We start from the raw sequence: 12,879 nt of genomic DNA on the forward strand, positions 1-12,879 counted from the left end.
ATCTGTTTCCCCAAATGTTGCATTCTGCTTTCTGTGATTATTTTTTTTCCTGCATTCTCTTAAGCTGTGCTATCATATGTGAATTCTGGCTGTGTATTTTTTAAAATAACTTTCTTGCAACTGTCAGAGATAACTTACGAATAAGGTGTCAACCATCCCTAAGAGCTATAGCTGCAAACATTTTAAAAAAAGAAGTCTGTGAACATTTTCTATTAATGTATTTATCAAATGAATGCACTGAGGGTTAAGAAAACAGCTTCTTTCTGTTAAAAACAATACCACATTACTTATATTGTCTTTAACATTAACACATCAATGGCAGCTTTTGAAATGACTGAAATGATCTTTGGGAAAACGTCAACTTAAACTCGTTTTATCCTCAGAGATCTCGAGTTTCTTTGGGTCCATGCCACCAAACCAGTGCACATAGTTTGCCACTGTAATGATGGAAAGCACAAAAGGGAGTGGAAGTGCAAATTTTCAATTTTCCTTAGAGAGAAGCAGAATTTTATAGCATAATAAAAGGAAAAACTTCCTGAGAGGGACACTACTGTAGCTGAGAAACAGGTAGCAAAATGTTGTGATCTCTTTTAGAGAATAATCAATTGCTTCTTTGAGTGTGAATGGTAAAAGTATTTAAGCTTAATACTGTTGAACTAAAGACCAGGAAGGTACCTTCACTTAAATTTTCATTTTTGTCCTTCTCAGAAATGCTACCATTGTTTGGGACTGGTCTGCACTGGAAAGTATGACTGTTTAAGTGTGATTTGTGTGTGAATGTGTGCTTTAAAATACTTGTTTAGTTGTTTAACCTGATAGTCATGCAGTTTCCATCCCTAGAAGGGCAGTTAAATAGACAGAAAACAGATGTGGAATATTGATACTCTTGTCCTGATCATAAAGTGGGTATATCAGTGTAAAGCACTTAAATCCTCTGCCCAGAGGAAGAGGCTGCACCATTTTAATGATGCTCTAAAAGTCAAAGTGATAGTACTTTCTGATATTATTATATTGGCAATTATTTTATTGCCTTTGGATTCCCAGGTGATGCTACACCAGCCCTAATTTATGAAGGGCATTTTTTACTTTTTAGTTACTTAATGACATTAGGGAATATATTCTCAGCCTTGTTGAAAGGGACTGTTTTCTTTGGTTTATCTGCTCTTGTTTTAGGCTCTTTCCCTGCCTCTGATTGGGCAGTAACTCCATCCCCAAGGCAGAGTTGTACTGCTGCCCTGCCACGGAGGAGATGAATTGCTACCCAGCAAGCTGGTAAACAGTTATATAAACAGTTTCAAGGCTAGCCTAAACATTTGTTGCCAGTAATTAGTCCCTTCTTACTCAGGCAGTTGGGGGAGGCTGAACTGCTGCTATCTCATGGGGATGTGCTGACTGCTGTGTCTAGTGCTTTATGGCTCCCAAAGGCTTCTGGTGCACAATTTGAGAAACCAGGCCTGTGCTAAAGGTTAAAATCAGGTGTGGGGTATGAGAGGTGTATATGAAGAAGACAGGCAGTGGGAGGGTGAAAAGGGAAAATAGAAAGGCAATTGGAGCTGAAGTCAAGTGAGTTTGACAGTGGAAAGGAGATAAAAGCAGGAGAGAACAGAATCAGGGAGAATTTGGAGAGCAAATAAATATAATGAACAAGGAACAACTAAGTCAGTGGAGTGAAAATGGCATGTATTGATTTTTGCATAAGCATAAGGTGGCCGAAATTTTAGGAGCTCTCATGCTCTACTACTACTGCTCTACTGTACTCTGCTGGTTTTGAAACTTCATTGATATGATTCCATCAGCTTGTGAGCATACTTTCAGATTTGACATTACTTTAATAGAAACACTGTTTGATTTCACATGTTTAAAAATTCTAATTATGTTGACCAGGGTCTAATATAGTTCCAGTCAATGCATGGTACTGACTTGAATAAAAAGAGGGGAGGGGAATCCTCCCCCATATTAATAATAATAATGAATTAGACATCAGAGCTTTCTGCAAAGCTTGGGTGTCCCCCCCCCCCCCATCCCCCCCGTTTCTGATTTTCTGCCTCTGCTTCCCTACAGAGTTCTCAAAAATTCTAATTTAGTTTGGTATATTCTCCAACAGGAGAATGAGTAACTGGGAGATAGTTGCAAATGGAGTAATTGAATCTGATAAAAATACATAATCTGTTAGTGCTCTGGAACACTTATTAGTTTGTTTTGTTTTGTATGTTACTTTCTTTCAGTAGTTAAACTGAAAATGATTCCCAAACGACAGGTGATGACACTACTAATGTGTAATGGGATTATTGTTAAATGCATGGAAGGATGGTGTACAATTACAGAGGCAGAGTCCTTTGTTTCAAGATTGTTTCCTTACGAATACCTGATTCACACCTGAGTCCTGGGTCAAGGGTTCCACATTCCTTACCTCACCACCATCCATAAGGTCCCAGACACAAAGTAACCAGCTTGCATAAGCCTCACACCCTGCCTCACAATGTCTTTTTGCAGATTATGGTGACTTTCATATGTCAGGGACTCGGTGATGATTTCAGCCTTTGGCTTGTGGATTGTGAGTGCCCTCCTTTCTTATCTTCTGATTTCGCCTTAGCCTTCCGTGTTTTGACAGGGGCAACTGCTGCTGGCTGTGACTGCCCTTGTGGTTCAGCTGGAACCTAGACGGTTGTAATGTCTGTGGGTTCCGCTGCTGCACCATCAGACTCTCCCTCTTTGGGGCAGGGGGAGGGTTTCCCAGCAGCTGAGGAAATGCACTCTAGCCTGTGGGCCATCTCACACATCTCCCTCACCAGAACCCCCACCCACTCTGGGTGGTTCATCTCTCTGAGGTGGGCTGTGGGGCAGGGGCAGGCTCTGGGGCAGCATCCCTAGTCTCTGGGGTAGGTGTCAGGGTGCTTATCCTAATCAATCTCCCCTTATCTCTGAATGCTAAATAGAATAGGCACATCAGCAGCTCCAGACACTGTATGATATCATTAACATTTAGAGATTTTAACCCTTTGGAAACTGGTGGGGTAGGCCCAAGGAACTGGGTGAAAGGTTGGGAAAAAATTTCCTCTGGCGTCATTTCCTCACAGTGCGTACCATTACTACAGTAACCCCAAAACCATGCAGTTAAGTGTGTGATAGCTCTGAATCCATGTGCCCACCTTCAAGAGGACGTTAAACATCCATGAATTCCTCATCTTACCAACCCACAAAACAAACTGGATAATAGCCACAGCAGCTTTAGTTATAGGACCCATATTTAGGTAAGGTGTAGCAAATGGGAGAAGTATAGCCGTGACCACAGGCCACCTGAACCTGGGTAAGCTAAACAACATGGTTTCACCTAACGAGGTTTCTATATCCAGCACACAAAAGTTATGTGGGAACTGTTAGTCCTTTTTCGCCCTTTTTCCCTCAGTGCCCTCAGGCCCCACATTGGGTGACAAAATCTGTCTTGGTTTTGGAAGACAGATGTCTGCTAGGGAGGGCAGGAGCCTCCCTCAGAACGAAAATATAAACCCTCTCCTTCTGGATTACTCTAATTTTGAAAATCAAGGGGCTCTCAGGCAGAGATCTGGGGATAGGAATAACACTTCTTTACTAGTATTTATAACAAGGCAAACAAACAACAATATCTACAGCGTTAACAACAGAACAGAACCAGGGACCCCGTGACAGCTTTCTCGGCTGAGACGGGAAGGGATGGAGGAGAGGCTTTGCTTCACAAACCCCTCGGGCAGTCGGTCCCGGTCCTCCTGCAGGGCTCTGAGGAACACTCAGCTGGAACAGCAGGGATGAGCTGAGATCCCAGGCCGGTGGCTGAGGTGTATCAGCAGCGGCTCCGCGGCGGTGCCTGGCACTGGCACATCCCAGCAGGACAGGGGGTGCGAGGCCCACCAGCGAAGAAGAAAAAAGAAGAAGCAGCAGATGGCGAAATTCCCTTCTCCAAGGTGCAGCATCTCCCAGCGAGTGTTCTGTTCTGAAGCTGAAGAAACCAGCCAGCCCTCAGCTGCCCCCACCCTCCCTTTTTCCTGCCCTCCTTCCCCCCGGCCCAGCCAAACTCTTTGTGTTTCTTTCTCAAGCACCCACTAAGTATCAGCCATCAGGTTTTCCCGGCAGCTAATGGGTAAAAATTCCACAGGTGAGCCAGAACTAAAGGAAGGACACCTAACCTCAAGCAGGAGAGCTCTGCACTGATAATGAACTCTGTTTCACTGTCTGCTGAGGAGACACTTGAACCCAATGGGGTACCAGTCCCTTCCCAGGCCAACCCACCATTTTAACACACCAGTCCTTGCTGCAAGCTGGAGCCCAAATATCTCTGTTGTTGCAAAGTGTGAGCTGATGCTGGTGATATATGCATGATAATTATGCTGTGTCAAGTCTCATTTTAAAGACCATAAGTATGCCTTTTTAAAAGAAAAACAAACTACTTCACTACCCTAGAGAGAATCATAAATCATGTATTTTTGTCACCCCGAAAGACTACTAGAAGATGAGCTTTAATATTTCAAATGCGACAAGCAATCCATACACATGAATCACAATTTGAGTTCCATTACATCTGAGGTGATATATACCACTGTGTGCTTTATGGTTTTTACTCTAACAATATTAGGTGAAAACCCAAAGCTTTTTGTGATGAATAGCTAACCTTTTAAAAGTATTCGTAGCATTGTGGTCCAGAGAAACAGATTTAGTATTGCCCTACAGGCTTTAATAAGAAAATTCTGTTGCCAGTTTTGACCTCTCAATATTATTCTCTCTAAAGAAAATGCATGTATTAGTAGAAAGCTAATACTGCAAAGGTAAAAGAAAATCTGAAATGCTGAAAGGGTTTATGGAAAATGTAAGATTTGCATTTAAATTTAAATTTAAAGATTGCAAAGACAAATAAATTAACAAAGTTTGAAGAGACAGATTTTTTTTTTAACTTTTGCTTCCTGTTTCAGGCCCAGGCTTGTTCTTCCTGGGCTCTGGAATTTCTGCAGCAACCCATTACCAGTTTTTCTCAATTCTTCTGTTTATAGTCAATTCATCACTTGAAGTCCTTAGTCACCTTTTGAGATATTCTCTTATGGCAGTATTTCCATACAGGTAGTGAATTTTCTTTTTATCTCTGGGTATTCTCATATTTTTTGTTACAGCAACATGGGCCTTTCTTGCAATGAATCAAGTTTCAAATTCCTTCACCTTTGAGACTTTTAATCCTCTCACTTCCCCTGGGGGGAATAAAGAGAAATGTAGTGAGGGAGCTGGAGATGAAGGGTAGTGAATAAAGTTAATTTTCAGGTGAACTGGTTGCTGTTTTGACATTCTTGCTTTCTTTGCCGACATCTTTTCATTCCTTTTCCTTTTATGCTAGAAAATTATTAGATATGCAAGAGCAAAACTCCTCAAAGCTACACTCCAAAGGCCTATTAAAAATAGTCTGCAAGCAGATAAGTGTGAACACACGTCAACACCTGAGTGTTTCCCAAGTGGCTTGAGCACTCAGCGGTGTGATAACAAGACATGTGGGAGGATTTTTCCTGGCTTTTATCTTTCATATATTGATGCTCCTGACTTTTTAAAATTCATTTCATCAAGTGGCACTGCAACTGAAACAACAAAAATGCAAGAGTGAGATAATTTAAAGTGTTCGCAGTGGTATACAAAGTATTTTGCCTCCAGGTCATCATTTCTAATTCATCCCAAGTTGGCAGCAGTCAGAAATCGCTGCCAACTGACAGCTGTTTGCTGGCCAGCACAAAGAGATTTAGCTGGTAGCTCTGTCTGGACAGATGTCTGTAATGTAGGAAGTGTGAGTGTAGCTGTCATGTGTTTCATTTTCAGAACCTGGAAAATGGGGATGTATCTCAACTGCAGCTGCTTCACTTTAGGAAGGTAAAACAAGATACCTGATTTTAGGTAACCAACAATTAACATGTGTACAATTAAACTCCCCCCTCCCCCACCCCTCCCATTCTGGGACTGAGTACTGATGTTTCGGTGCTAATCACTTGCTGTGTTTCTATAAGTGCTGTTTGGAGGGAGAAGGGAGACTGTAGATGGCTGTGCAGAGGAATGTGATAGGAGGCTGCACAGTGGGGTGACCAACTCATTGGCACTCTACAAGCTGAGAAGTTTCTTCAGCTGTGTTGTCAATTGATACCTTTCCAGAGTGTGAACAATAAATAACAGAAAGAACAATTCCCCCTGTATTTCTATAGGGGGAAAAATGTCTCTGATTCATCTTTCTTTGTGTTGGACATACGTAACGCTAGAATTAATATTTTGAAAACCATGAATTACTTCATGTAAAATCTGTGCTGCTAAGCAGAAAATCTATCCTGCTGAGAAAAAATAAAGAAAATTCTTCTATATAATGTCTGGTTTTGTAAAAAAGGAAGGGAGAAGATTTTACAGTTTGTAATATAACAGCTTTGAGATACTTAAACAGGCAAGTAAATGATAGGTTTGAGTCACTATTGTGAAAACAGGTTTGAGTTTTGGATTTGCAGCAGCAATAGAGATTGCTTAAGTGGAGACACGAGGTCAAATTTTTGCTGATCCTTAATCATGTGTTTTTTTTGCTTTGACATGATGCAAATCATAAAATGGTTTATGGTGACTGGTTCAGTCTTCTGCTTGTGTGACATGTGGAGGTGGCACAGAGTCCTGGCCTGTAATTCCTGCAGCAGAACCGTGTGTCCAGGGCCACAGCACTTGGGTGAATCTGGAGTGTGGAGAACTTGCAGTTCAGCTGGGCAGTGGAATCAGCTCCTGCATTGTCCTGGCAAATAATGTGTGGCATATCTGACCAGCACTGCAACTGATACCATGCTGTATGGAGTTACTGTGCCTTTAAGAGTTAGGATTTTCAGTATTCCATACTTTGACCCTATTTTATGTGTTTATGTGTGTAAACTGCACCAGTTTTTGGTTTTTTAACATTGCAAAAAACCCTCAAATATATGTTTCTTTTCCAGAATTAAAAAAAGAAAAAATGTTTCATGAACAGTGGGAAGGAACACATTGCTGTGCTACAGGAGTTTTAGCCCTATTTTAAGAGCTATTTTTTACTGAGTTTGCCTTGTTTTTTAGTACTAGTGTTTAAACAGATTGCCTTTGGAATTGTAAATGGAATTAATTTTCTGTAATGTCATGTTACTCATTTCATTAAGTCTGACTGTAACTTTCCTGGGTGTTTCTTCCCTGCAGACATTGATGAGTGTGCTGCCAAGATGCACTATTGCCACGCCAACACCATGTGTGTTAACCTGCCTGGGTCCTATCGCTGCGACTGTGTCTCAGGATATGTCCGTGTGGATGACTTCTCCTGCACAGGTAAGCTCTCAGGTACAGCAGTAGCACTGTCACATTCTGTGTCTTGTGTGTATTACCTACTTTCTGTCTAGTCCCAGATGCCACACAGCAGCTGACCCTTTGCCAGGATAAAATTTAGGCACAAGTAGGGTAGATAAATGTGGTAGGAAGTGCCTTTCCCCTGTTTGGGCCCTTTGGGATTAATTTAGAAGGTGGTTGAAGAAGGGGTGTGGTGCACCCACTGAGGGCCCTTGCCGGCCAAGACACAGTCCCTTTGTGACCCACATCAGCCTTCTGTGAGAGGTGCAGAGACTGAGATCATGTGTTGTGAGAAGAAATAGCCATCAGCTGTGGTCTGAAACTGGTTAGTGTATTGAAACATGAGAAGTTACCCATGAGGAGAGGCTTTCTGGATAGAGCTGAGACAGATATGCAAAAGGAAAACTGAAATGTATAAATCTTAAATTGTTAGGTGGTTTGGAAATTGCTGTTAATGCTGAGAATTAATGTCTCAAGAACTATGATATGCTGTTTAGGAAAGACAGCAAGTGGATAGCATTAGACAATAACTCTAGTTGGTTTTTTTAAAGATCTCTATCTGCAAAATGAGCTCGAAAAATTCCTAGTGGAAAGTAGGTAGGGCCTCATTTCCATCTAGGGTTTTTTAAGGGACCGTCTCTGGAAGTCTCAGAAAAATGTGAGAAGCTGCTGAACTGCTCATCCTAACTTCATCTAGCTGGGTAACATCTTTCAATGACAATCCAGAAAATCTGATTTTGGGATTATTTTGGTGGTGCACTTGTCATGCAGAGGAGGAAAATATCAGGTAAGTTTACTGAAATGGATATAAATCAGCTCAATGCGATACCATATTTAGAATGGTGTTGGGTAAGCTATTTTCTGAAGGGGAAAGGTGGCACAGAAATATTCAATATGAGAATGATTTCCAGCCTGGATTAACTACATTGTAATGCATGTTATCCTTAGGGAAGGTCATAGGAAATGTTGACTTTCATAATGACAGCATGTCTTTTAGCTAATACTATATAATTTATAAAACCATAGGAAAGTCCTGCTTATCTCTTGAGAGAGGCTGATACTAAATAGCTGTCAGGAAGCTGATTTTTATTTTACCCAAAGAGACATTACTTCTGTGTAATCTGTCTCTTTTCAGTTTTTCTTGATTTTTTACAATGTGACATGACAGATTCAGACCTTAAATTCTGTGCTGTGTGAGGTATCAAGCATCACAGTGATGGGGTGAGTGGTTTTTATAATCTGACTCTTGCTTTTCCATATATGTTCTACTAATTTCCTAATGTGCCTTTCTTTCCAGCAAGGCACTATCATTAGGCATGCAAAGGGTATAGAAAGCAAGGTATTTGTGATACACTGGGAAAGTGTGAAGTGGAAAGACAAGTTGCTTGACAGTAATGAGGGAACACTCACTTAAAGTGCATGCACACAAAGAATCCAGAGCAGGTGTAAGAACAAATAATGGAATGAGAGAGACAACTATTTCTTGAAGGTTTATTGTCTTGCAAAGAACACTTCATTTTTGTCATTGTCATTAAAAAGCAGAGCAAGTGCATTACATAGATCTGGAGAAACTTGGTTCATTGCCTGTTGTAGAAATAAATGTTTGTTATAATATTAAATGTAGTTAAAATAAATACTGTGCAATAGAAGCACTAATCCTGTCTTTGTATTTCACATTATGCTTAAACAGACTTTTAGCAGTAATAGTAATGATTAAAAAAAAGCAATAATAAAAAAAATTCAGGCAGCAAATACTTAAGTAATTTCCCCTTGACAGCAAATGTTCAGCAGGCACAATAGACTGTAGCTATTACTCAGGTCTTTAAAATTTTGTTGCTCCTTATTCAAACTGAATAGATGAGAAATTTTCTTGTTACTGAACCATGTATTTGGAAACAAATCTGAACGCCTGAGATGGATTGGTATTCTGCTTAAAACTTTGTGTGTATGGGGTAAGGCTCTGATGGCTTCAGGATAAAGATGAAATTTCAGATGTAAGCACTTAAGGCACATGCATGGCATTGTATTTTGTACGCTACTGATCCTAAAGCAGAGTTTTTCCATAGAGCAGGAAGTATCATGTTTGGGAAGCCTGAGTCTAGTTCATCAAGGTAAAAAGTCATTTGCAGTTGAGCAGATTCTGTGTGTTGCGGGGCAGCATGTGCTTGGTATCTGATCCCCCTGCTCTGGTAGCTTTCAAAAGGTGGAAAGTATGTGGAGGATGTAAATCTGTATGTGGAAGGTGTAAATCAGAAATATTTTTTAAGCTGAATGAAATGTTTCAATTTGATATTGACGGGGTTTTATCTTTATAAAAGGAATGACTGGTGAAATGCTATTTCAATTTGAATTGAGCAAGATAAAATTCATTAGGATACTGCTGAATTTTAACTATGCTACTTCCAGTATTTTCTTTAAAACACTGTATCTTAATGAAATTGAACTAATTTTTGCTGGTTTGACATTGCTGAAAGTTTTTTTTCCCAAAACAATTTTGGATAATAGTTTCCAACTCTGAAGTAGGAACTTCTGTGGTTATCAGTAAGAAGCTTGTCCTAGTTTAGGGCAAATTAGGGAGGAAAACTCCAAATGGGGATTTCCCCAGGGAAATGCCCCTCTTCACTTTCTGGTCCGGGAAAAGAGAGGAAAAAAAAAAAATTCTTTGGAGAGAAGTGGAAAAAGCTGTTTATTTAACAGAAATTGAGTAATATTAAATAATAGTAATAAAACCTCTTGCTGTTCGATGGGGTGGCAAATCTAGGAAGAAAAGTCCTTTTCATGTGGTGAAGCTCGGCTCGCTCAGGTTCTTATCAGTCCCTCCGGCGCTGGAAAGTGCCGAGGCCCAGGGCCCGGTGGGCCACAGGCGTGAGCTCCCGGGGTTTGGCTGGGTGTTCAGTCCAGAGCAGGCTTGCACAGATCCAGAAAAAAAGGAAAAAAAACAAAAGTCCGGGGAACTCTGCCTCAGCTAGCTAAAACTAACTAAAAACCAGGGAGAAGCTCTGTCCCGCTGTCTGTCCGTGCTGCAGACAACACAGTCCAGGAGCGAGATGTGTGGGAGTGATGTTTTCTTTAACACAAACTGCGGCTTCTTCTACCCCCCTCTCTTGCTCTCAGAGTCAGTCTTAAAGGTGCAGAACTTAATATATAACATAAACCAGACGATTGGGGATACCAGTATCATAAAGTCACCCCAGGACAAAGCTGCTGTGTTGGAAGATGTGCTGATTGCATAGAAAATGCAGTCATATGGACAGAGTGACTAAAACATTATTCTGGATGAAGTCTACAGTTGTATTAAACTCTCACCTATGACTTAAATCAAGTAGTGACTATCTTAAAAAGTAATCAGTGTCCAGTCTCACATAAGCAAATGACCTGGGATGATGAGGTATTCTGAGACAGATTAGTCAGCCTAGTAATAACTTCAACCTGTGTTCACCAAGAAAGGTACATTACGTTTTTCTGCTTACCTGTTCCTAGGCCTTTGTGCACTGAATGTTAATTAAGTTGTTGAGTGAAAGACGGTTTTATTAAGAAAAGTTACCCTGGAATAGGAAGCTGCTTTTCAGTCTCTTCCTGTGGCACTGACAGGTTGTTTATCTGTACTCCAGTAAATCAGTTTTGTCCATTCTGAAACTGGCAGCAAGATTTGCTGCTCCAGATGTTCTCATTTGCTGAAATCTACTGATTTAAAGCATTTGATTGATTCTCACTTGTTTTTACCCCGAATGCTTGTTGAAGAATAAGTTCTCTTGGACTGCTTTCTTCTAATATAGCAGTTTGGGAGTTTGTTTCAGAAGTGCATTATTTCATTTTATAAATTTTGAAACATTATAAATTATGTAATAAGAATATTTTACTTTTATTTTTGATGGGCTGCATCTGTTCTCTGGCATGATTTTAAAAATTTATATATATGATTTTCTGTACTTTGAAACTCGAATAGGTAGTTCCTATGTCTCACTGCCATTCAGTCAAGTATGGAAATACTTTTTCATCTTAATAAGCTATAAGTTACCTGTAATGACCACATATATCATGCTGCTAGGAAGAGAAAACAGTGTGGTTTCATCTATTTTTGGATAATGTTGGCATTTTCTATGAAGACAATCACAATGACCACAAAAAAAGATTCCTGACCTTTAATAGCTACGATAGCCATTTAAAAAATAATGACTAATTTTGCAATGTTCTCCTTGGGAGGACACCAAAAACTTCCTCAAATCCTGCAGTCATTCAAAGAATAAGTTTCATTTTATGTAGTCACCTCTGGGCTTGAACACTGTATTTTGTTTGATTTGGGGTTTTCTTGTTTGCTTGTGTTTGTTTTTTTGGTGTTTTTTTTAAAATTATTTTTTTATTTACTACAAATCTTCACTGATTTTGTGATAAAGCTTAAAGACCTTTTCAAATGAGAGTGCCAGGAGATTCTGCGTTTTCTATTTCCATGTGTTACTTATAGCCATTCTTCTAAATGAAGAAGCCTCCTTTGGACTTGAGAATGTCTCAACCCATTTTGTCCAACTTTTATCTTTTCAAGAAGTAGGATGGAAAGTTATCTGGCCATCCAATGTGTCAGCACTACCCACTCTGCCAAAATGGGGTGAGACCTATGCAAGCACCCTCCTCATTATGCATGAAAGCTATGCTGGCAGATGTTTTTCTCTGTGAAAATAATCCGCCTCCATATTTTACTGTTCTGCATGATGTTCCAGTAGTGGACCGTGCCTTTGAACCTCTTTCAGTCCTCATTTACTGTGATGATATTCCCAGAATTTCTTTAACCTTTGGGTTCTCAAAGCAATGAGTCGCTAAAATATTTGTGTGTTACTTAGAAAAACCAAGTCTTTATCTACCTCAGAAAAAGGAAGTATTTTCAAAACACACAGTTCAGTATTCTAATTCTGTGAACAAACAGATGTTACATAGAAATATATTACTTAGAAGTCTTGGAATAGAAATATATTATTTAGAAGAAGTCTTAGAATATAAATCTTGGTCTTGAGCTTATATTTGAATTTGATTTACAGTATGGGTAGAGAAAAGGAAGTAAGAAAAGCTAATGATTTTGACAAGTTATCCTGTAATTCCCTTCACTTCCATCCTGTGTGGTTTCTGGGGCAGCATTCAGTTTTGAATGTACTGCACTTTTCAGAACAAGCCCTTCTGCAGCATATTATTTAAAAAATTGTGCTTAAAGGATAGAAGAACATAAGAGTTCTGAGAAATCTCATTTTCAAGGGAAAAAAATCAGAAATCCTTTCTCCTGCTCATCTTTTCTTCCCCTCCCCTATGTGTGACAGGCAGCTCAACTGCAGAAATTCCTTGCTGTGGTTAGAACAAATGTTAAAATTGTTTGCTGTTACTAAAATTGATGCCTTTGTTGCTGGGGTTTACCTGTCAGGTTCAAGGTGATGTAGTTGACCCCATAATAATACTAATAATGCAGCAAGTTTCACCAGAGTGAAATGGCAATCTCTAAGGGTGGGTTGCTGGCCTCGCATCCAGAATCAATGTGTGTGTTTGTAAAAGAACTGAATAAAA

At 39.9% G+C, this 12,879-nt stretch overlaps 1 protein-coding gene across 6 annotated transcripts in view; it reads left to right on the forward strand.

Annotated features, from left to right (window-relative positions):
* The window catches only part of NELL1 (neural EGFL like 1), a 317,342-nt gene that overhangs the window by 135,936 nt on the left and 168,527 nt on the right, over positions 1-12,879 (forward strand). For all 6 annotated transcript variants that reach the window (XM_058828276.1, XM_058828293.1, XM_058828281.1 and 3 more), the window contains one exon: positions 7,192-7,317. In XM_058828276.1, the coding sequence (XP_058684259.1) occupies positions 7,192-7,317 (126 nt within the window). The remainder of the gene's footprint in view (positions 1-7,191; positions 7,318-12,879) is intronic.

Source organism: Poecile atricapillus, chromosome 1 (assembly GCF_030490865.1).
Source record: "Poecile atricapillus isolate bPoeAtr1 chromosome 1, bPoeAtr1.hap1, whole genome shotgun sequence".
In the NCBI taxonomy this organism is placed as follows: domain Eukaryota; kingdom Metazoa; phylum Chordata; class Aves; order Passeriformes; family Paridae; genus Poecile; species Poecile atricapillus.